General features: G+C 48.6%; 2 protein-coding genes across 7 annotated transcripts in view; one reads left to right on the top strand and one right to left on the bottom strand.

Annotated features, from left to right (window-relative positions):
* The window catches only part of rapgef2b (Rap guanine nucleotide exchange factor 2b), a 76,437-nt gene extending 55,897 nt beyond the window's left edge, over positions 1-20,540 (bottom strand). For all 6 annotated transcript variants that reach the window (XM_030117019.1, XM_030116961.1, XM_030116970.1 and 3 more), the window contains exon 1: positions 19,927-20,540. In XM_030117019.1, the coding sequence (XP_029972879.1) occupies positions 19,927-19,995 (69 nt within the window). In that variant the 5' untranslated portion in view covers positions 19,996-20,540. The remainder of the gene's footprint in view (positions 1-19,926) is intronic.
* spmip2 (sperm microtubule inner protein 2) lies at positions 20,537-24,188 on the top strand. Its single transcript, XM_030102967.1, has 4 exons — positions 20,537-20,600; positions 22,440-22,508; positions 23,675-23,904; positions 24,126-24,188. The coding sequence occupies exons 1-4, from the start codon at positions 20,537-20,539 to the stop codon at positions 24,186-24,188; spliced, it is 426 nt and encodes a 141-aa protein (XP_029958827.1).
* Positions 24,189-24,977: the final 789 nt, after the last annotated feature.

The following is a 24,977-nucleotide window of genomic DNA, read 5'->3' as shown; positions in this document are numbered from 1 at the left end:
AGCAGCTGAACTTCAGGGTATAAACCCCGTCGAGGGCAGGCGGGTGTCGGGTCCTTCCCTCCATCGGTTTGGGCTGAAACAGCGTCTCAGTCTGACCCTGTCACATCCTCACTAACCAAGACCTCCTGTTCAAACCGTCTGTGGTCACAAACACAACAGACAGGAGGCAAACGGGCCATGTTCAGACGCCTGCTGCCACCTACTGGCTGAGAGGGGAACTACAGAGGAAAGTCTGTAGATCTCGCTGTGAGTGAACCCTGGAGAAAAGGCTTCACTGGATCTGCTTCACACTCAAATAACTCAGATAAACTGTAACAGCAATCACATGTAAACTTCCTCCAAATCTGGGAAGAGCAGAAAACTAAAAGCAAAAGGATCAATCAACAGAATATGTATGATTCCCCTGACAGACCATCTTATAGGGATGATGGGAAAAAATATTGAGAAATGTTAATTTAAACAGTGACGGTCGTTGATTCTTCCTGTGCTTCTGTATTTCAAACAGAGGAACCAGAACACGAAACAATACTGCACTGAATGAGTAAAACGGAAGAGTCAAAAAGTAGTGGAAAGAAATACATTAAAAAAAATGTAATACATCTTAACTAAGTGAAATAACCAAGAAGCCACAGAGTAACCTGGATCAGCGCTGACAACAAACTAACAAAATGTAACACTGCTACTTGTGTAGCTAGCTATTAATCTAATGTATAAGTTGATTCAGCTTTGCTCAAAATGAATTACCTCTTGATAAAAAATAGCTTTTAAAATGTATTTTATGAGCCTATATTACTTTTTTTCTCAAGTCTTTTGTCTGGAAGTCATATTTACATTCTTCTAAATTTTGACTTCAGGGAATAAAAACTATATTCCTGCTGTGAAACAACAATTTTTGGAGAATAATGTGGAAAAATGTTCCCATTTTAAATGCAATAAAACCAATAGCAAGCTTCATTTGGTTGGTCTGTGGCCCCCGGGCCTGATGGAGCTGGGGTGATATTTAGACGGTGATCATGGATGGAAGTGGAAAAAAAAATCCTGGTCTTTAAGAAGCTGAACAGGTTGATTGAGACAGTCTATTGTCAGTCGAGCTCATATTCAACAAACAGAAACTATGGGAGCACATCAGATTCCAGCATGTTCTGGAATCTATGACCAGGATGGCCACTGGATGGCGGTGTTGCCGGGTTCTTTCTCCTCCTCTCACTGTGAGGAGGATCAACACAGCTCCACTCACTCCAGCCTCACAGGGAGAAATATGCAGAACCATCAATTGTGGCTTCAGTCTCAAATATTTCTCATTGACTGTATGGAAAGAATGTAAAGGACCCCGTGTTTTCCACTCCTTTTACACCGAGCGCAAACACCGCCACCGCAGAGCGTGCAGAAAAAAAAAAGGATGATGCACGGCGGCTGGAGGACGCAGGGTTATAATTTCAACGCTGCTTTTCCGTTACACTTGATTTGACAAATAAAATCTCGCTTCTATGAAGCCGATTTTAAAGACGGCAATGATTTCAAGAGACCCTGCATGTGAGCGCCTGAAGGCGGCCATGAGCCTCACTGAGGTGATGCTCATTCAGGATCAACAGCCTGAGAACAGAGGCAGGAAGGAAACAGCAGCGGGAAGTAGGACACTGATGAAGGCTGCATGCGGCTGAAGCCCGGCTCATTGTGAACGCCCAACACGCTCAAAGGCGGTTTATTTTAAAGTTTCTCCCGTCCCACCCTGCTCCCTCTGCACTCTAATCCTTCCAGGAACTCCGGTGGCGCCCCCCCTGACAGGAGCCGTTCTGGAGAGAAACCTCGGGGACTCTTCTCAAACGCTCCTCCAGCAGAGCGGAGCTCACGCTCAACTCCTCTCCATCGCCACTCCACTCGTCCGTTCGGGAGACAGATGGCCGCGGCGCAATGCAGCAGGACGGCGGTGACGGCACTTCCTCTCAGAGAGAGAGCCCCCCCCCCCCAAAACCCATCCATACCCATCCCCACCTCCCCCCCGGCGTGGGCCCGCTGCCAGCCTGTGGAGTGGCGAAGCATTCGGCGAGGTCAAGGAAGTGGAGATGTTTTCCCCGCATTGTGTTCTCAGAGACTTGGCAAGATGCTAAAACAAGAAAAACAGTGCAGCAGTAAGAACAATGTCAGGAGGAGAGATGTGAAAGAGCTGCTGGCTCTGGAAAAAATAAAGAAACTCTTCTGATTCAGATTTCACTCTCTGAAATATGTGCTGGATACAAGAGACTGTAATGCTCAGGAAAACGATGCTACAAGTTCATCTGCAGACTGAAGCCCGGTTTATCACAATGTTTCAAGTGAGGACGCATCGTTTCGGGGTTTGTTCCATGTTTCAATCTGATTCAGCTCATCTGAATAAAACGTCAGATTTCCTGAAGAAAGAGTAATCTGTTTGCTTCATACAGAAAAAGTGAATTTCTCCTAACTGGCCAGTACTGGGAAGCTAATCCCCTGCCCGGCTGCAGTCAGTGCTGTAATTTGTCTGTGATTAATGCAGCAGCTCGCCCTGAGCGCCGCTGTGAGGACCTTATCTCCTGGCAGCACAGCGCCTGCCGCCCGATACCAGGCTCCTCTGCGGTCCGGCCGGGCCGCCGAGGGTCGATCTGTTTATTCATCCCGGCTCTGGCTGGGTGCAGATAGCGCCCTCCTGCATTCATCTATCAGCTGCTGCGCAGGACGAACGCTCCGCCAACAACGAGACGGACAAAGGGCCCGAGGTCTGGAGGTGAAGGGCGGCTCCGCTCCGGGGTCTGAGCGCCTCGTGGAAATTCACCGGAGAACTGAAGACCCGTCCGAGCTGGATGAGGCAGCATCAGTGAAGGGTTAGTTCCTGGAAAATTCCAGTTCCGTCTGTCCTTTTCCTGCCCCATTAAATGTTTTCTCAGTGCGGACAGAAGGATATCTGGTAACGAGCGCCGGGGGACCGGGGCGGCGAGCTGCAGGTAGTGATGTTATGTTTTTATATCGCGGAGGATTGACCGATTAGCTGCTGCAAAGCCATAAAGGCCAGACACACACAGTGTGTGTGGCTCAGCAGCACTCTGGCCTCAGAGTCACCCGGCAGAATCGATCAATGGTGGAGTCTCCTCTGTTGACAACATTAACACACATCAGGCTGTCTGCATTAGCGCCCAGAAGCAGCTTCTGTCTGGGAGGGGTCGTTCCTTCACTCCACTGAACACAATTACACATTTTATTTCTGTCTGGCTGAGCTGCAGACCGTCTTACTCTCACCTAGAAAATCTAATATCCACTAATGTTGCCCGAGCAGCGAGGAGAGCCACTGTCTGGGCCGTCTCTTTCTTCTTTAATATCCACATCCGAACATCAAGCACTATATTTGTTTCTTTCATGTTTTATGTGTGAGATTCTTCTGTTTAGATAAATGGTTACTACTATTTAAAATAAAGACAGAAATGACTCCCAACGCCAAATACATTTTTGTCATGTGTTACATGTAAATCTTCAGAAGTTGGCATTTCATTCAATCTTGCAATACAAGTTCGCACCACCAGAGGGTGTATTGAGCCTCATACTAAAGCGGCAGGAGGAAGGCTAAAAGAATAAAACAGCTTAATGTGCAGACTGCTGCACACCAAAACATCAGGAGAGAGTAACTACACTGCAGATGTTTATTCTCTCTCAGTCTAATAGGTTTTAAATCAATAACAAAGCAGCATCTTGAAATACGACCTATGATTACTTTTTTCAGCCACTGCAGGAAACAGATCTCTAAATCTAAACTGTGCTTGATGAAGTCGTTACGTATCGACTAATATTCCAAGTGTGTTGGAGATGTTTTGTGTGTTGTTATCTTGTAGTTTAGAGCTGCTGTAGCCTGTTGGAGTGTGAGACGGCGATGTGGGAAGCAGCAGCTTCAGTCAGTCAGAGGTGACGTGTCTGTAAAAGAGCCAGGACTCCCGAAAAAATGTCAGAGGAAGGAAGGATATCAAAACAGACAGCAAGGCTCTGCCAGCTCCTCCTATTCTTATCAAGCCAAGTGTGTGTGTGAGTGTGTGTGTGTGTGTGGCTGCCTCCTGTGAGGCATATGTACTGCTGTCAGCACTGCCAGGCCACTTTGTAAAGAGCTTGTCTGAATGAGTTTTCACACTGAGCAAAAATCTCACTGACAAACTGTGAAATCTGGCAAATTGTGGTTCCTTCTGTCCGGGGCAGCAGTGGGGGGGCGGGGGGGGGGGGGGGGGGGGGGGGGGGGGGGGGGCTAAGAGCAGCCACAGCTCCAGAGTTCGGATCTGACCCAGTGAGGAAGGACCCACCTGATCCTGAACTTTTCCCAACCTGATGAGTCTTTCTCACAGTAACCAGGCCGATCACAACAGGCTAACAAGACACAATGAGAGAAGTTACAGTCACCAGATCCCCGGCTGGCCGCAAAATTCGTCAAATGTCGGGCAACAAGGCATTTCAACCATCTCTTTAACAAGACGGCAGCGGCGTGAAAACAGTTAAAACAGTTAGAGGCTGCAGCTGCAGAGAGAAGCACTTTAAAAGCAGCAGACTATCTCCACGTCTGCTGCAGACTCTCTTCATGCTCAGGCCGTTCTCATCACAGGAACTTTGGGGAGGGGGTTTGTTGTTCTGTTTCAGGAGAAAAGCTGCGAAAAGCACAAATTAATCCCCCACGACTTGGGAGCGAGCGCGACCTAGTTCTGCAACAATTGCTCATTTGTCACCGCGGGGCGAGCTTTTCGCCGGGCGCCGTCGCCCTCTGAACTCTGCTGAGGCCGCTTCAAGGTTGGAATCACACACAACTGGAGTGCTTGTGCAAAAAAAAAAAAAAAAAAAAAATACAGCTCATTAGTGCTGAGAACAGTGATGAAGGAGATTTAATGGCAATAGCTGAGCTGTGATGAGACGGGAGGATTCTTCATATCACTTGTTCTCATGACTTCAGCTCTTCGTTCAGCATTTCTCTGCAGGCACGTCGAATGCCACGATCCCCGGTCTTCACTTTGAAGCCGTGGCCCCTCCGGTGCGGAGAGGCGTCGGTATTCTGGGTCCTGTTACGGTGACGGTGCAGAGGCCCGTCTTGTGTGTCGGGCCGGGCGGAGGCCTGCATTCCTCAGATGACGCCGGCTGGATGTCTCGGTGTCCACACCACTGACACGCAGAACCGAGTGGGTCGACTGTTCAGACCACGTGAGGCTCCACAGAGACAACTGACCAGTCGCTGCTGGTTAATCTGCTACACCGGTGGATTATCATCATCATCCATGCTCCTGATTTCCGAGGCGTTTTTGTGTCTCAGAAGTCTCACTTGGCTTCATTAACTCAATGCTAAATGTCATTTCCATTAAAAAAACAAGCACAAAGGCTGCGGATTCCTTCAGCGCAGTTTCAAATCCTCCACGCCGGACTTTCATGGGGCTTCGCATAAAATGAAATATCAGTCTAATCAATGCCCGGCTGTCAGATCGAGCGCGTACGTCCGCATTAGAGGCTGGATTGTAAATGCTGGAGAATAACGAGGCGGGCGGCGTGGAGGGAAACGGGCTGCGGCAGCGTAACAAGGTAAACAGCCTACCGGGAGCCAGACGGCCGTGTTGAAGGTTGGAAGGTCATGTTGCCGACGCTGCAGGGTCTGCTAATGGCAATATATTGCATTAAACTGCCGTCTCAGCACAAACGCTGCGGCGTGTCTGTGTCAGTGTGCCAAGTGGGACCGAGGAGCAGCTCCGCTCCGCCAAACAGCAGCGACGGCAGTTTGTTCCAAAATGTGCGGGACGTCCGTGGAGCGCCTCGGGGCGGCGGCGGCGTGCACGGCGTGCATGTGTGTGTGTTCCTGTGCCTCTGTTTGTGCATTCCTCATGTTAACAGGGCGGCCGGCAGCTGTCCTTGAATCTCTATTGACAGAGAGTGTGGGATCTGCCGGGTATTTTTATCCATTAGCCCGTGTGAGAGAGCAGGTGGAGGCTTTGTGGGCTACAGCAAGGTCACACGGCGACGGGCGACGCCAGCGCCGCCGTGCGCCGCTATTCTGGCCCAACGCGGAGGTCTGACTGTCCCTCTTACAAAGACACAGCATGTGATGAGCACAAGAGGCGGCGGCGGAGAGGAGCGGCCCTTTTTAAACATGACATTAAATCCTTGTGAGAGAAAGCTGAAGTTAATCCTCTGGAAGAACTCAGAAATGGCAAGAATGCAGAGGAGAAGCCTTGAATTAGTTATTTTATGAATACAGAGAAGTGACATGGTTGAGATTTTCAATCAAATGAGACGCGGCTCTTGGACCGTCCTTCATGTTTTGCCACAAGGACCAAATTACCAAGCTGCCCCGCTTGAATGGAGCTGGCACATACTACCCAAAGCTAATTAGCAGTCTTATTAGCACTAAGCACACGGCGTTAGCTCAGCTAGTTAAGCTCACGGAGCACGCGGTCTTCACCTTCCCTGTTTTCGTGGATGCGGGCGCCCATCGCCACCTGTTCGGACGTGTTGAAGACAATCAGACACATCGAGACGTCCCCCACTCCCACTTCACGTGAAATGATGGTTCAAGTGGCCGCAGAGGGAGCGAGAACTGAAGAGCCGCGGCTGATTTGGCGCCGCGGCGGGGCAGCTGGTGGACACGGTGACTGGCTTGGAGCGGGAATCAGGCAGACATGTGAATGAGCTTAGCAGCACCTACTTGAGCCTCCAGCCAGTGAAAACATGGACTCTTGAGGCATGCAAATGAGAGGCGCAGATGGAGCCGGGGAAGGGGAGACGACTAAAAGTCACAATCAAATCTTCAAAAACATCCAGTTTAAAGAGATGTGTGTTAATGAAGAAGAGAATCTGCAGAGACTGGAATCACAGGAGTAGAAACTATCGATACTTCGCTTTATGACTGAAACATGCTAAAAACACTGCAGCTTTACAGACAAAATGCATCCAGAGTTTCAATGCCAAAGGTGCAGGAGAGGAGCAGAGGGAAGATAAACCACCTGCGTGTCAGAAATAAATGGTTATTTCCCAGAAGACCTCATCGGTTTTGCCGTGGGTGTGTGAGGAGTTTGCATGTTCTCCCTGAATTTTTGTGCAAAGATGAGGTGATTATGGTATCCGGTGACATTTAAACATCTGGAGGTGTGTTAACGTCTGACCTTTCAGCCACAATCGTCTGGCCTCAGCGCCATCAGCTGTAACTCCAGTACAGCTTTAATAGAAGATGAATAGATGGAAATAAAAACAGGTTCACGGTTCTTAAAAGTCCTAAATCAAAGGTATATGTTGTCCAGGTTTCAAGGTAATAATATGAATTATTCATGCAGAAAATGGAGAAAGGGCTCCTGGATTGCATCGGGTGGAGAACCTGTCCTGTTTGTGAATAAATGAAATAATTACCAGCATGATTTATAAAGGTAAGAATACATTTCTCAATGCATGTAACAAGTTCCAGTGAGATCAAAGCAGAGTTTCATCTCAAGAAAAAACTTGGCGTTCGAGTGAGGATCCACTTCCCTGAGTCACTGGTGTCCCTGTGAAGCTCGTCACACCCGTACAGGATCTCACGCTGCCTCATTAACGCCGCCTCAGTCGAGAGCCGCCGCGCGGGGAACAACGTCAAAGCCATCAGCTAAACTAATAAGAGAGTCGGCCTGATGAAGAAAACATGAGTACAACACAGGCTCAGACGTAGCTGGGTTCAACTGCTTTTGGAGTTTTCCATTCAGTAACGCAGCTCGGCAGCTGGGACTCGGTGTGTGTCGAACCGGAGGATCCACCTCGAGGGTTTCCTGAGGTAAAAAGTTCAACTATCGAGTTCCTTGTTTCGATTCATCTATTACAACACCCACAAACAGGAAGTAATCGGGTCGGGACCTGTTCCTCCTGCAGCTGTTCTCTGACACTTCAGATGAAGAAAAACACTTGAACTTGACAGCGAAGAGATCCGAGTCGCTGAATATCACGAATATCATACAACTAGTCAGCAAAATGTTTTAAAGTGTTCAACTCATACCAGAAGAACCAGAAATAATATAATATATATGTGTATCCGAGGAATGCTGGTCTGTTTAAATGTGCTACTAAAAAAAATCAAAACATTTTTCATCTTGTAAAGCATAGATTTTAACAATTACTCTGCGTATTGTTCAATGTTTTCAGCCAGCGCTGCAGTACTGAATCGTGATAGAAAAAAACAACCCACTATCCTGTATTGAGGATAAACAGAGGAGCTCTAGATTACATGCAGTAAAGTGTGTTTGCACTGGAGATTAGAGCTCCTGATGCCTCGGGTAAAAAGGTCACCCTGATATTTGCCTGCTCCAACCACAACAACAGCTTAATGTGGCTTCAGCGGCGGACTCGGGGCGATCCTGGACACAAAGGGGTCTGTGAGCTCCGTCACTGAACCCCGCCGTAGCAGGTCCGCGGCTGGGAACAAAGCCAACTGTCCGGCCGAATGAGGCCCGCCCCATCTCGCTCAGACAAAGGCCTCAAAGAGGCGCGGCGCAATCATCACAAAGTTACGCAACGCCGCATAAAGATCGATTCATGAGCGCCTCAAAGGGAAGCGCGGGAGCGGGGCGGACGGAGATGTGCTTTAATCTTCCCGGGGCAAACGGCTCGCTTGGTGGCCTAAATGATCCCAAAACGCCCCCGCCCCCGACTCTCTTTCTTACGTCCAATTAACTTGACATAAATAGCAGCCAAAGTGGAGGAGAGTTCCTAATGAAATCCCCCAGAGATCCACAATGGGAGAAAAATAACACCGGTTCGATACAGTCAGAAACGGCATCGTTTGCTAAACTGTGGAGCCATTAATCCAAAAAAACTCCCTGCGGTGCATCTGGAATATTTATGAAATTCAATAATCAATCTTTTACATCTCGGCTGCTCGGCGCGGCGGCCTTCTGCTCGGCGTAACTCCGGCATTATCATGCTGCTGCGGCTGTGGTTGCTAGGGAACAGTCAGGAGCTCCCTTTCTACGGGGGACGGCTTTCACCCGAGCCAGCGCTCTCCTCTCGGGCCCCTGAGACCAAAAACACTCTCTGGTCACCAGAGGGACACAAGAGTTGATTCATCTGTAAAAAAAAAAAAAAAAAAAGACTCTCCCCTGGCGCTGTGTGGGAGCACGGCCCGTCCTCCCCGCTGGTGGCCGAGTAAAAGGATGTTTTTGTGAGTATCTTCCTCCGTCGCTGCTGAGGGCATTTCGGCTTGCAGGGAATCAGATGATTTTCTGCTTTGTGGATCTTTTTAGCACGACGGCGGCTCCCATTCTGTCCTGTTAACGATGTCCAATTTTTGCAATAAATAAACTAAAAGCACTTCTAAAAATACAATGGCTGGACTAATAACGCACATGACAAGTAGGCCAGGCAGCTAAACGCGGGCCAGAAGCACGGCGCTGGTCCCGGCAGAGCTTCAGCACTCAGCACTTTTCAAACAAGAGGAGGGGAAACGAGGAGACGGCGCCGCACAAAGGCTGCAAAGTTTTTTTTTTGGCATTTTCAATTAAAGTTTGACAAGATGAAGAAAGGCCAGCTGATACTGGCTTCACTGGAGCGACGCCCAACACCGACTCAAACGGTGGATTCACTTCCACCGGAGAGACATGCAACACTCCGACGTCGTTTCAACAGACACTGGAATATCGTACAATCTGATTCAACTGAACCAAGGGCGGAGTTGTGATTCACTAGTTTTAAAAAATGTCACTGACTGACAGCACTAGCGTAAACGCATCACTCTTTTTGCATTTTTGCTTTGGAAAAACCAAGATTATACAGCAGCGTTATGAAAACGCGTGTTTATACGAAACGGCAGAAATGCTGAAACTGATTGGTCATGACTGGAACCGAATTCTTCACAAAGCTTTCAATACGCACAAAATATTTGGCTACAATGTCTAAAATATTACACAGAAATGTAGCTAAATTTCTCCCATCACGACATAGAAACAGAACCGGTGTATTCCCATGGCATCTTAAGAAAATGAAAACCACCGGGTGAATGAAAGCGACTTGGCAGCGAGGCGCGCAGCGTCTCTGGATGGATTTGAAGGCAGCCTTGGCAGCGGTCTGGTGTTTGGAGGCTTTCCAGAGGGTCTCTGAGCTGCAGAATTATCAGCACATGAACGGCATGTTCCTCCCAGCTGGCCGCGGGCCAGCAGCGCTGCCTTTGTCAGGAGCGACATTACATTGTCATGTGAGCTCCTTCATGGCGGAGGGGGTCAAACGCATCTTCGCCAGGTTTATCTCGGGAGCTCCAACTGCAACGGCTCAAACTGTCGGCCACGTTCTTCTGACGGTGTATCTGGGACGGTTCCAGCTACAGAACGATCCCGTGAAGCCAGCGACGGAAACCGTGTCGGGTCAGTCAGCTTTGAGCATTCAGGTCCAGGTCCTGAAGACCTGACCGGCGCTCGCCTCCTCAGCTGATCTGCCGTCTTGGGTTTTTGCATTATGTTCCACACTGAACCGGTGGGCCCGGCGAATCCTGCGTCGAGGCTTCCTGTTTACAGAGTTTCCTTCTGATCCCACCCAAGGCCTCCCGCTCCACTCAGACTAAAAACGGCCCCGCGCTCCAGACAGACGGGGATTTCAGGCGATATCCTGAGGATGTTTTACAAAAGAAACATGGCGGGCCATTGTGACGCTCCGGAGCTTCAGTCACAAGCTCGGGTTTTCCCTTTCCTCGGCCTGATTTCAGCTAATCAAAGCTCCCGTGGAGAACTGCTGTTTCTCAGGATATCACTCAGGCTGCTGAAACGAGACGTTTACTGCTCTGTTTTCAGCACCGACTGCACTTCCACATCCTTAATTAGTGATCTTTATTACCGTTAGGCCTTCGGTTGCGTTAAACTCGGTCTTTTTCTCACTCGAGTAAAACCAATTAATGGGAGAGAAGCCGGCAGGCCGACCTCATAATTCAGTCCTGAATGCGGGGCGCAGATTAACCAAATGGCTCCCCTGACCTCCTGCATTCAGGAAGCCAGTCCAGAGGAATTTATGACGCGTTTTCACATCACGGCGACAATGGAAATACCATTCATGATCACTGGATGAAACCGTCAGCGGTGTGTTGGAATCAACATCACGCTCCAACATCATGAAGCAAAGAAACAAAACAAAAAATCACATCTGAAAACTGTAAAGTGCTTCTTACAGTTACAGGCTGACTTGGTTTAAAAGTGTCAAACTGACCAAAATCCTGCATATTTCCTAACTTTAAAGTGAGTGTGTTGTGGCGTCAGTAGGTATAGGTGTTCCTGGAGTGGCGGTAACGGTTTGTGACGGGCTCAGGCAGGGACAGGCGGGCGTCGTGCCGTCCGGGCTCAGGGGATACATGGCTGAAAGGTCTGTATCTTTCCCCCAATTATAACCAAACAGTCATTATTTGGCCGCGGAGCAACACAAAACCATCAGGTCCGGGGTTTTAATTATGGCCCCATTAGTGTCTTCCTCCTGTTTCTAGAGTCTGAAACCACGACTCCACTATTTTTAGATGGAGCCTCCTTTCTTTTTTTCTCCTTCTGTACACACATTTAAGCACATGCTGAGCCGACTCCAAAAACAGATTACTGACGCTCAGAAGTGTCCAATAGCCCCTCTTCAAAACTCACAGATGTCCAGCACTCTGAACTGTCTTTGAACGCCTCTCCACAATCAGCTCAGATGTCTGGCAGTCTGAGCGGTCCTTGAATGCGTCCTGGACGGTGCAGTGTGCTGCTAGAGCTAAACGACACTGAGGCATGGAAGAAAGCATCGATAGACTGCGTTTGTCCTTGTTTTGAGGGACAATACAAACAGCAAATGACAATGAGAGTCACTGGAACGGACGGACATCACTAACAGTGATTTGTTTTATTTATATCAATAATGACTGATTTAAAAAAAAAAAACAATAATGACAACTTTTCCCCATAACATCCAGCCCAAACCATGAGTCTGCCTTTTTGCTTCAAAATGTCGAATTCGAATTCCAAACCTTGCAAAGTACCAGCAGCTGATACTGAGTTTCTGATGCTTTGCTCCTTTCTGCTGCACTCAGGACTTGGCTGCTTCTCACATCAGATGACCTTCTTTTCCCCAGCCTGAAGGTCAAAACGTCCCCCACAGTTATCTCCCCCTTTCATCACTGTGTGAGGCGGATCGTTATTTAACACACCAAATCAGCCTGCTTCTGACAAAACAGAAGAAATCAGACTTTTGAAAGGAAGAAATCTGGCTCTTTAGGAACAATCCCGTTTCGTTTCTCGCTCTCACACCAGTTGAACTGATCAGTTATGATGAACATTACAACTTTGACGTGTTGACGCGGAATCACATTTGCAGCATGTATGAAGCAGCTGGGAGGGAGGATGGAGGGCCAAACATTACGACTCGGTTATGTATCGTACAGTTTCCAGTTTGGACAAACAGCCTTTTTTCCTCAACCGTCTCTGGTCTGAAGTGTTTGCTTTTAGCGAAGGTGATTGAATTGCTCAACGCATAAGAAGATTGCATAAGCATGATCTGGTGAAAAGGCGCGTGGAAGCGGCATTGTGCGAGCCTGTTTCTGATTCCCTGTTGCTACGTAACACATAAGGAGATCTGCATACTGGCCGTGTGAAGGATGATTAATGAAAAGGGTCTGAACTCAGCGGGAGCGGTTCAAGTGTGAAGGAAAACATCGAGCCATATGGGAAAACGTCCGGCGGCGGAGGAGAGACGGGGGTCGGCCGAGTCAAGCGTCAATTAGCCCGGTCAAGGTCTCCTCGTGCCGCTCGGTGAAAACGCTTGGAGCTGAAATGGCGCGAGAAACGAACAGCACAGTGTCATCGGCGTATCGGCGGACGAACGCTGTAACCGTTTCCACAGGAAACGCCGAGTCTGTGGCTTGACTCAGATAATCTCACGCTGGCACCCAGAGAATCTGCTCCGCAGCCGTTGGAGAGAAAATATAAAAGGAGGTTAAGATAATTATGCCCCTTCTTTCCCCCAGCAGGCAGGAAGCGGAGAAACCGTCAAACATTCCAGTGAGAATCAGATTACGTGGAGGCCTCGGGAATGGACGCACATTTTCCCCTGACGGCCGCCGGACGGACGGACGGAAACGTGACCAGCCACAGGTTGGACAAACCCCGGGGGAGCAATTACCCAGATAACGTTTCAAGAGGACAGATAGGGAACGGCGGCCTGCTCCACTGCACACGGGCAGTGGAACAACAGTGTTCCCTTCCCGATCGCCGCGTCATGAATGAGGAAAAAGCTTCGTGAGCTCAGACTCTCCTCGGTCCTCACTTCCACCGTTCTGTAATCAGTCGCCTGCTGAACACCCAGCACCCAAACTCCACACCTCGACTGGTGTTTGGTACACTGAGGCGTGGAGTTTGTCCAGAAAGTCCACTCCTGGCTGGTGTAAACAAACGCACCTTGTGGTGCGTTTGTTTACACAAGCCAGGAGTGGACTTTCTTTTCATTCTGTCTGGAAAAGCAGATTCAGGTTCCAGAAAGGTTTGGCGTGTTCACGCTCGACGCAGTGAGCACTCCCGGCCACGGGTGGCGCTGTCGCCGTTCAGATTTTCCTGACCGACGTGACAGGAGCTGCAAACCGTCTGAACGATTCAGTGAGCTTCATGGATGAGACTGAGACTTCTTTACAAAAATAATGAAAATAAGAAATGAAAGACGTTTCATGGGAAATAAAGAGATGAATTCACAGCAGCGGTGCCAAGAAGGAGAAAACATTCCACTTATTGTTTTTCTCATTGTCGGCATGGAGACTGAGATAGAAAATACTGTAAACACTTAATTGAGATCACTGTATTAAAGTGGATGAAATGAAAAGAGAGAAGGCTCAGTGTGTCTGTGCAGACTGGCAGCGTCTCGCTGATAAATATTTGAGGGTTTTATCTTTAGCAGGTGAAGTATCTGCTCCAGGCGTCGTGTTAACGCTGCCGGCAGCGAGTACGAGCAGCTGAGAATCTAATGAACCCCAGGACAGTTTTTTGGAGCCGTTCATTACCACAGAAAATTAATTATCTCCCAAATATTAAGGATATAAGAACTAATCAGTGTGTTGCTGGACTCAGACAGAGCCTCTGGGGTTAAAACGGGGTTCTCATGGAGTTTTGGAAACAGCCCTGAGATCCAGACCGGGGCGTCTTTAACTAGCACTCTGTAAACAAGCATTAGCTGCAGGGTGACCCCCGATTCTGGGACTTAAACCGTCTCTAATCGGGCAAATTAATCAGCTCGGCATCTGATCCACGTCATGTCTGAGCAGCGCACCAAGAGGATGCTTTAAACTGCTGATTATTTACCGAGTGCTGCCGAGGATCAGCAGCAGATTCGCTCAAAGCGCCAGATTTAAAGTACATATTTAGTAAATAATAATGCTCACTTGCATAAAGCCAGAGTTAATTTAATGTAAAACACTCCAAATCTGTGTAATTTTGTTGAGTGTGAGGATTTCTAACATCTTTTATCACGTGTGAATTGCACATGATTGCGTGTTTTACACAGACTGTAAAGTCTTGAAGCGTCCTCAGATCTCAGTGTGGAACTGTAAGAGTTAAACTTGGTTTCATCTGCTGTGTGATGCAGTCTGAATTCCCACACCACTTAACGACAGTAATAGTAAGAGAAGTAATTCAGTCGCGCTGAAGCAAACACTGCGCGTCAGGAACAGTTTATTCTTGAAGCGGCGGGGTTACGTAAAGCCGGGGGCCGCTCGGTGGCGTGAGGTCGGCTCCTCTCGGCCGTGAAGACGCCGGAATCTGAGCCGGCCTCCACTCCAGGCTGCTTTGCTTCCGAGATATCTAGAGGAATGTGAAGAGAAAAGGCTGAAACATGTGTGATTCAGCAGGTTCAGATGTACGGAGTGACCCTGAAGGCAGCGAGGCCTTTCCTTATCTGACCCGACAGCGACGGAGGACGACGTGGGAGCGAGCCGAGGCCCGAAGACGCTGGGAAGGAATGGTGCACCCAGCTGATCGGCGCCGCAGGCCAGAAAAACACCGGCCGCCACGGGCTCTCGCCACACACACTCCACGTTCTCTCAGCAAAAGAAACAATTGGGCTGAAGCAAGGCGAGGATACTTGTGCAACGTCTGCAAGATCAACACTTCTTCGCGCCTCAGGAAGCGTCTCTACCTCAAAGTGGGTCGAGCTGCTGAATCTCAGTACAGAAATCTCACATTAGCGTTGATATTTACTGCTTCAGACCAGAGGGGGACAAAATGTTCCACCGACTCCACGCACCGGGCCGACGCCGTGGTGGGGGCGAGAGGCGACTCCTGCTCTCATCGTGTCTCCCATTTACACCGATTTAGTGGACAAAAGAATATAAAGACACCACAATCAGAATAAACTTCAACAGCCTTGCACAAATGTTGGATTGTTCTGGAAAAATCAGCGAGTAAAATAGCAGAAAACCGACCTTATAACTCCGCCCAGCTGCCGTCATTCTACGTTTCTGGAATAAATATTTATCAAGATTACTTGAAGAGTTGAATGGGATTAAGTCTAACAGCTGCTCAACTGGAATCCATGGAAACACAGTCAGCACCCAGAATCTCTCCAGCTAGCTGCTATTTCCCCTTCCTCAGATACTGGAGGGTTTTTCACCCTACAGACCAACTTCTGGTTTACTTTACACAAGTTACATCGAAGGAACCACACAAAAAGGTAAATTAAAATAATTAGACAGACGTGTTGAGAGAAACCCCTGCATTTCGCATAAAGTGTGTGTGTAAGATAAGCTAAACGAGCATAAAAATATCCTCCACTCTACACAAATTCAGCAGAGAGCTGTTATCGTACCATCTAGACTTGATGAATTGTGTCACAGCAGGTTAAATAAAGCTGAAAAACACCTTGTGATGAACTGGCTTCAGTCTTAATGGTGCGTTTGAACACACACACACCACACTGGATGGGTCTGCTGGTTATTAGATTGGAAGGAGCTGCACAGGAGAGGAAACGGTTCCTGGAATGTGAAGGCTTGCTGGCCGCCGGCCCGTCGCATTATCAAACATTATCTCCACAGTAAACCGTAAAACAGCCATAAAAGTCATCGCCCTGCCATAAAGGGCTGATATGTTTGATTTAGCGGGGGAATCTGTTCGTGGGCAGAGCCGTAAACCTGAAGCCGCTATTCTTATGATCTGACGATCAATAGCTTTTACCAGAAACAGCGCTGCGTGGTTTAAAGTCATCACCCATTCATGAGCACCGGCTGCAATTAAAAGGAGGATTGAAATGATATGGTGCTGTGGTGACAGTGTGTGTGTGTGTGTGTGTGTGTGTGTGTGTGTGTGTGTGTGTGTGTGTGTGTGTTTCCTTTTCCCTCCAGTATTTACACAGACTCACGTCAGCGGTGTGTGTGAGACCGCTCCGGCCTCCGCTGCTCGACGCAAGAACAACATGTGAGATCACTTAACCGCTGCAGCGCGCCGGCAGACGGCTACCGGCGCACAGCAACACAGAAACAAGGCGGCGGCGAGCAGAAATCCTCCCGACTGCACCAGCCAGCGGCTCACTGCTAAACAACAAGCAGCCTCAGCTCCACTAGACACACAGAAAGGATGAGATCCGCTCTTCCTGACGCTTTTCCTCTTCCTGATCACTGGGAGCAGGATGCTGAACAACACATCCATCACTGCAAACCGCTTCCTGAGCCAGTGCCTTTCCAAAATTACATAAGAGCCACGTTTCAGGTGAAAACGTGTTTTCGTGCGCCGATTGCTCCTCTTCTTTAAATAAAGCAGGAAACAAACCGTCCTGTTATGCAACTCCAGAGATTTGCTCCCATCATGCCTCTGTGCTCTCACACTCAGGGTTTCATGTTGCTCTGGAACCAGCCTCCGTGCCCCGTCTCGCCGTTCCTGGCAGGACTGAGCGGCTGCACTGGCAGTTCGGACACTGCAGCCATCGGGAGTGTGTCTCTGGTCTCCAGAAGCCGGCAGCTCGTCCTTGCAGATACGAGGCGAGCGGCAGGGTCGGCGCAGCGCCGCGCTCTTGTTTGTGGCCTTTAGCTTTGCCACCTGGCTAAACAAGAGGGCGGACGGGTCGCGCAGCAGCAGCAGAGTCGCTCCCACGGAGACAAATATCTGCAGATTCCTTCTTCCTGCAACGTTACATAAAGTGCAGATTTTATCCACACTGTTCTCACGTTTCAGCACGTGTTCGCTTGACACACACACACACCTCGCCATGGGAGGCGTTTTCTAATCACAGCCATCTAATTCTGGGAAAAATCTCCGACACGGACGTCTTCCTGTATGTTTACATGTTGGTCTGGACCAGGAGCAGGACCAGCGTCACAGAAAAGTTGCATTTCCCTGTTTCCATGAAGCAGGAGACCCAAAAACACTAATCGTTTTCACTTGAACATGTCGTGTAAACGGAGTCTCGGTGTACCTGGAAAACCTCCTTCGTCAGTGAAACAATGAAACAGAGTAAACATCAAATATAGACACACGCCGGAGTACCTGTCCCGAGGCAGACTGACAGTCATTAAACCGTCCAGGAACCCCAGTCATTTGTAAAACAAAGAAAAAAGAAAAAGCTCCCCTCAGGACAGACGGCAGAGAGAAAACCTGCATGACTGGGAGCACATGATGAAACCCATCAACCGAGCAGCTCCACTCCGCATTCATTCTCAAAAAACCTGCTCTGCTGAATAATGAGTGTGTGTGTGTGTGTGTTTCTCAGGGAAGTGTTGGTGCTTTTACAGCATCAATAAAGCTTTATTCCATCCTCTGTGATCTAAAGCTGCCTGTATTTAAATGTCTTTATCATCAGACATGTTAAAAGCCCCGTTTTCTGAATCCAGTGTCAAAGTTCAGTGAAAAGCTAAAGGACCAATGTCGTCGTCGTCCATCTGCCAACCTGCTCACTTCCTCAGAGCCAAACTCCAGCGGACAGGCTGCAGGAACCCGTCAGGCGCTGAGTTATTTAACCTGCCATGTGACAATGAGGTGACCCAGAGGGTCAAATCCCACCGCGGCGAGTCTGTACAGATAAAGAAAGATCCCTTTAACCGTTAGCTAATCCAGAGCGAGCGGTGCTGCCAGCGCCATTAGGATAAACTGTGTGAGCCGGCGCAGTGGCTGGACGTCTGAAAGGAGCTGCTGGACACAATCAAAACAAAAAAACAAGAAGCGGGGACGCAGACTCGTGATTTCACATCGACCAGGCTTGGTTTTCCGCTGCACGCTTCCTCGTGGACAGGATATCGCATCTCTCCTCATCCTGAAACACGCTGAGCTGATGGGCGTTTCACGCCGCCTGCAGCGCTCGTTTTTCTTCATTTCAAAGAGCCGTGGTCTGAAATGTTTGCACACTGACACAGCGTGGCTTCAGACCGTGGCTCCGCAGACACACCAGCCACTGATTACCAAACCAAGGGTTCGTCTCACGCAGGACATACAAACTCACAAAAATGATTTTCAGCTGCTCACGTCTTCATATTTAGAATCACATATAAAGCTCCAGATCTTTATCTCTGTTTCATCTGTCAGCCTCACACCTCCCAGCTGGGATGGAGCTGTGCAGACCGCAGGCCTGGGGCCAGTTAACAAGCCACCAATGACACCATAATTGTTTCCTCAATGTCAGATAGGCGGGCAGCGGCCACGCCACTTACTGTAGCGCCCTGCTGTAAGCGGTGGCCGATTGATCGTCCCGTGTGTGTGTGTGTGTGTGTGTGTGTGTGTGTGTGGGGCACACATGAAGCGATCTAATCTATAGTGCAAAACTAGATTTATATTTGGTCCAGTGACACAAACGGCAGGATAACTGAGGATACGTGATGCCCGGCGAGGGTCTGCTGTGTGGAGCCATGTCAGGCAAACATGCAACTCTGTGAGGAGCATGGCGAGGAGCTGCAGCTCTGCTCAGAGAGGAGGCCGGACGGATGTGACAACAGATCCAGGAACAGTTCAGGATCGTGATAGGTGTGACTGTTAATATGACTGTTCAGCCCAAATCAGAAATCCAGACACCACATTTAATTTTCTGCAAATGTAAAATCAGGTTTTAGTCATAATATTTGCAAAGTGCACAAACGACCATCTCAGGTGTGTGTGTGCACATGGCAGTAGGGTGAAGACCACACACACACCACAGGGTCTGAGATTCAGATCCAAACATATGGGAACAGGTGAAGCCTGAATTCTCACCACAGCTCAGATCGCCTGCCTGTTTGGACTCATTACTCCATCTATACAGTACTTTATTTTTTTTCTGAGAAATGCACGAGTCACTGTCTTCTGTCTTGACGTCTGCAAAATGCATACATGCACAGAGCCAGAGGCAGGGAGACGCTTTAAGTGGGGACATGTGATGACATGCATTCCTGTGAGGGCGACTGTGGCTGCAGGGAGAAGAACACACTGCTGTGGCTGTGCATGCTCCAGACCTGCACCATGGACCTGGGGGAGAGGAGAACACCTCCACAGCTGCAGGGTTCTCCTCGTCTTCCAGATCTGCACCATGGAGATGGTGGAGAGGAGGCCACCTCCAGAGTTCTCCTAATGCCTCCACCTCATTCTCAACAATGGAGGACTCCGTGGGAGGAGATTACTGGAGTCACGGTCCACCACAAACTGTTGAAGCATGTTTGGATTGGCTAATCCGGGCTACTCACGTAGCATTACGCCTTGATTTATGCAGCCAATTCTGCTTTTGTGTCTGATTAATCTCTAGAATGCAGAAGAGGCTCCGTCCCGGGACGGTTCTGCTGTGTTCCGGACGCTTCTTCTGCAGCTCCTGTCACGATAAGCAGCCTCGATTATCTGCTGATAGACGGCTTAACGGGCTGTGGCTGAGCCCCCCCCCACACACACACACACACACACACACACACACACACACACACACACACACTCCAAACTGTTGCGCTTCACTGTCTCAAAGCTCGCGGAGAGCAGAAAAAGCCCGTTCCGCCCGCGGTGGAGTGTGGAGCGGCTGTCTGACCTGTTGCGTCCTCTCCGCCGGATTCATCATGACCGCCTGCCGAAAGCTGTTATCCACATAGGACGCCATTGTTCAGGGAGACGCCGTCCGGAGCGCAGACACTTCTGGAATAAAGATCCGGGCGAGCGGGTCCGGGCCGGGCCGGGCCGGAGGAGTCCTCCTATTGTCTCTCCCAGCCGCTGAGCTCCGATGCTAGCGGATAAAGCTGGGAGTGCCCGAAGCCAGGCCACGGCCGGAGCCAGACGGCGAGCGGCTCCTCGGGCTGTCCGAGCCCTGGATCCCGGGCCAGCCGCGCGGCTGCGGCGGCGGCGGCGGCGGCTTCCACCGGGAGCGAACGTCCGCCTCGCCCGGAGCTGTCGGACGGCTTTATTTCCTCGGGAGGGGGGGTTGTGTCCCTTTCTTCACCACAGCCGTCCCTGGTCTCTTCAGCATTGTCGCGGCGGCGGGCAGGAATCCGGTGTCGGTCGCGGTGGTCGGTCAGCAGCGGGCCGCCGGGCCCCCCCGGGGGCTCACCGCGCCGCGGCCGCTGGGGAAACACATTCTGGCTGCGTTCGGATGCGCCTAAAAGTGCAGACAGGAGCGCCGCCGCTGTGCTCTGTTGTGTGCCACCATGGTGACTGACAACCGGGAGGAAACCAGCGGACAGCAGCGGAACGGCCGCGGCGGCACTTCCGGTACGGCTTCACAATAAAAGCTGCGGAGCGCGCGCACGAGGAGAGGCGAGGAGAGATCCAGTGCACGCACACTGGAAACACAATGGAATTACCCTCTTACAAATGAAAAATTAAAGACCTTAAAACATCAAATTATTTAACCTTTTCAACTTAATGTATAGTAGACCAACTGTTTGTTGTTTATTTCTTTATTTTATTTTTTACATTTCAGCGATTCTTTTTTTTCTTGAGATCCAATAAGTGAATTTGTGTTTTGATCCAATCATTATGTCAGAATTGTTAATTGTATTAAGAAAAAACAAGTATTAAGAAAAACACACACACACACACACTGGAATTGCTGGAAAAACACCACACACATTGCACACACACCGGAAAGAACCCTGCACACACCCTTGAAGCAATAAAGTTTTGAGCTAAACAAAGCACTGCAGAAGATGGAAAAATAACAGCAGTTAAAACAGTGAGTCTAATGAAGCTAATTTTATCAATTAGAGAGTTAAAGTGGAACTGAAAACTCTGGATTACTGAAACAGCGCCTGAAGTCTGGTAAAATGTTGTAATTAAAAATATAAAGGCAAATTCACATAATTGTGCTAAAAGTAGTTTTTCCTGTTCAATTTTTTAATCCAGTTAGCATACACTAATTTAGAATACAATAAAAATGTATTTGTATGAAAAACTACACCAGACAATAGCGTTAGAGGGTGTAATGAGTTTACATGTTATGTGAAAAAAAACTCACAGTTTAAAGGGTTTGTGAAGAAATAATTGTGCTTTAAATGCACAGAGGCACATCGAAGGATGTGATCAGACTTCAGGAGCTTCTGTTCAATTTTACTGCTGCTTAAAAACACCATAGATAAGCTGATGGGCAGAAAATGACTTTGTCATATCTCTTCTGGCAGGTTCTCTGAGAGGTCATAGGTCACCTTCAGAAGCACAGAACAGATGCTTGTTAATCTGTTTCCTTTGATCCCTTCCTCCTTTATCTCCATTACCAGGGGAGCCTGGACAGGATGGATGGATGGATGGATGGATGGATGGACGGCTTTGCGTCTTGTTTTGAAGGGGACACACTGCGTTTCCTGTCTGTGCTGCAGCAGAAGGAGGTTTAGTGAAAAGAAAGCAGCTCGCCATGGGCGAGTCCAGCCAGCACAAAAGGAACAAGGCGTGCGTGAAGACGCAGAAGCGGTGCTTTGGCGCCATCAAGTGGCCTGACGGGGAATTACAGATCCGAAGAAATAAAGAATGAGCTCCACTTTAATGAAACATGACACTAACATATGAAGAGCAGAGTGAGGAAAGTTATGTAATTTAACCCTGTATAGACTCATCCTCTGTCTTCTGTACAGCTTTAACCAGCTCGGGGAGACAGATTTAACTCTCTATGAGCAAAGGAAGTGGGACACAACCTGAACAAGTTGATATTATGCCTTTTTTGGTGAGTTACACAATGTGTAGATGTGAAAACAGTAAACCGTGCACCCTGGAGTGATAAACCTGAAGAAGCTGTTCACTTTCCCAGAAATTTATTTCTCTCTGACCTTAAAGTAGAACCTGGCTCATCCCTACAGTGAAGTTCTGTCTTTTCTGCAATGCAATAAACAAAATAAACAAAATAAACAGAGATGTGTGCTGCCCTGCAGCTCAGAGACATTTGATGCTTCTTGTCCTGCTGTAGAGTGAATTCAGCTGAAACGCAGAGGACACGGTTCAGCTGAAGCATCTCCTGTTTTCAGACTGTAACTAGGCCACGAGCCGCGGCGCCATGGCGACCGGCCTGGACCCCACGGACAGGGCGGGCCGCCGGGTGCCCGGGACTCAGTCCCCATCCAGACGAGGCCCAGGGGAGGGAGATGATGCAAAGCCGGGAGCGGCCCTGTGGAGGCAGGGTGATCTTCACAGGTAGGAGTGAAGGGAGTCGCTGGAGTCAGGCTGGATCGATAATCTGATCAGGATAGGAATTATGGGATGTTTGGTGTTGTGAATGATGACGCTTTTCACCCTAAAACTTATTGATCTTGTCCAAACTTGTGATTAAATGCAGCTATCAGTAGAACCATTTCAGCTCACAGAAAGCTTCATGCGTCTCAAGAGGATTGGCTCAGCTCCATATTCAGCTGTTCCGATCACTTCCAACCCACAGCTTGATAGAATCAATCACCTCCACCTGCAGACTGGTTTATAAACATCAGTGAAAGAAAGTGATCAGTTGATCAAAAAGTCCAGCTGGGAATTTTCCTCACTATAAACTGTCAGTAGGATATTCACAGATATTCATGTGTAAGTATTTTATCACTAATTGACCAACTAAATAACAAAGTGCAGAAAGTCAGATTGAAAGTTATCAGAATCAAGACAGATGACATCGACTCACTGCTGCCACCTAACGTTCAGAGGAGGCATTAACGCCGTTTAAAGAACTGTCCCTTTAATGTGCATCGCAAAGCATTCATGAAATATGGAAAGGAAAGATGTTCCTGAATGTTCAAACAAAGTAATGTGTGTAAAAACACATATGCAATGAAAACTTCTGGAGAGGGTGAATTATGTCAGGTTTGATAAAGACGCACAAAACACTTTGAATAAATGATCGTAAAGTGGTAAAATGGTGTTTCAGAACTAAATTGGAATCAATGAAAGAGTTCAGTATATTTTTTAAGGCCTGCGTTTATAAAACTGTCAAAAAGAACAAAGTTTAGAAAACATTATATTGACTAATTTTGCAGAATTTGATGATGGCAAAGTGAGATTAGAATCCATTTTTGGGAATAAAATGGAATTAAAATTTAAATGGAGCTGAAACATGTCAGAAGACGTGTGTTACTCTCTATCTTAATCAAACAGTTTCCTATTTTATTCTTTCATGTCTCACATTTCTATCAGTTATGATCCAAATAAAAAAAGACTAAAACAGGAACGGTTTCCTCTAAAACCCCCCAGATTGTCACCTCTTCAGGCTCTTCAGGGGGCTTCCTCAGACCTGACCCCCCCCCCCCCCCCCCCCGGGGTTGTTTCACTGAGCCTAATGACCTCTGGTTGTTTTCCTCCTGTCCTCCGGTTCGGACCAGGCCCGGATGGAACCGGAGACTACAGGCCCAGATCGGGTTATTCCCCCCGCTACGTCGGAGTGGGCAGCCCCTCCCCCGAGGCCACGGGTGACCTGGGCTACCTGAGCCGGGCCGCCCCCGGCGCGCCCCCGCCCGGCCCCAGGGGGGGCTGCGTGGGGGAGGTGGGCTGGGGCTGGCAGTACAACCAGCTGCTGAACAGCAGGACGCTGCTCAGCAATATGCAAATCAAGGTGCGGCTGCAGACGACCTTCAGCGCGTCCTTCTCAAGGTCACGCTCAGCTTGACTTTCAAACACGATGCAGTTGATTCAGTGTGGAGGATTTGCTGCATTCAGTTCAGGATTTAATGCACTCTAATGCATGAACATGCTGTAAATCATGCTTTCGGTGATGCTGCTGTCTTTCTGGTTTACACGACGCAGACGTTCAGGATGAGTTTCTTCTTCCCACAGAGAAGCGAGTTCAGAGCAGCGCTGGAGGACAGGGTCACTCAGAGGGTCCAGGACTCACAGTGAGCCCACATCTCTCTGATCTTACTGAACGTCTCCTCTTGTCTTCAGTCTGAATCCTTCTGTTTGTGAGAGAACATCTCGGGTTTTCTGTGTCGATGGTTACCTGATTCCTCCATGCATAATGCAGCACTTCCACCTGTGCAGGAAGGAGAGACGGAATCCTCCAGAACCAGAGAGAGGAGACGGAATCCTCCAGAACCAGAGAGAGGAGACGGAATCCTCCAGAACCAGAGAGAGGAGACGGAATCCTCCAGGATCAGACACTCAGTGAACACAAATCCTGATGTAACCATGAATGAAACACCTTCTCCAGGCGTGGTTCACAACACTTATCATTACAACGCTGAATAAAAACATGTCTAATGGGATAAAACATAAAGAGTTTCCTCATGATGGCTCTATGTTTCACTTTATTCAAAATATGAGGCTTCATTTTTCAATTTCTCTCAAAAATCAACTTTAGATATTTTAATAAAAACTCTGAAAACACTAAATTGACTCACCTACTCTTATAGGGGAGGAGGAAGAGGAGGAGGAAACAGAAAGCAACCATCTGACCTAAAAGTCAGTCACAGCATCACAAACATCTCTGACACATTGATGAACTGAGTTTAAGTATCTCTGGGTTTTGTTCACGAGTTCTCCCCTCTGTGATCGAAATCAAACACACGTCATATAAATGTTCCTATCTTGATGCTGCATGAAGAGCACGTTTTATCGGGTATCTGACTTTTCCGGATCGATAAATACGACTCGCTGGGAGAATCAAACAAGCTGAAAGCAGCAGACGAG

This window comes from Salarias fasciatus, chromosome 2 (assembly GCF_902148845.1).
Source record: "Salarias fasciatus chromosome 2, fSalaFa1.1, whole genome shotgun sequence".
NCBI classification, from domain to species: Eukaryota; Metazoa; Chordata; class Actinopteri; order Blenniiformes; family Blenniidae; genus Salarias; species Salarias fasciatus.
Note: the sequence above shows the minus strand (reverse complement) of the source record. Positions and strands in the feature narration are given on the sequence as shown.

Bases quoted from the DNA above. Each gene is read 5' to 3' on its own strand.
- spmip2 (XM_030102967.1), top strand. From the start codon at position 20,537: ATGGTGACTGACAACCGGGAGGAAACCAGCGGACAGCAGCGGAACGGC. The intron at 22,509-23,674 runs GTAGGAGTGAAG...GGTTCGGACCAG, and splicing joins AGGCAGGGTGATCTTCACAG to GCCCGGATGGAACCGGAGAC. The intron at 23,905-24,125 runs GTGCGGCTGCAG...TTCTTCCCACAG, and splicing joins TCAGCAATATGCAAATCAAG to AGAAGCGAGTTCAGAGCAGC.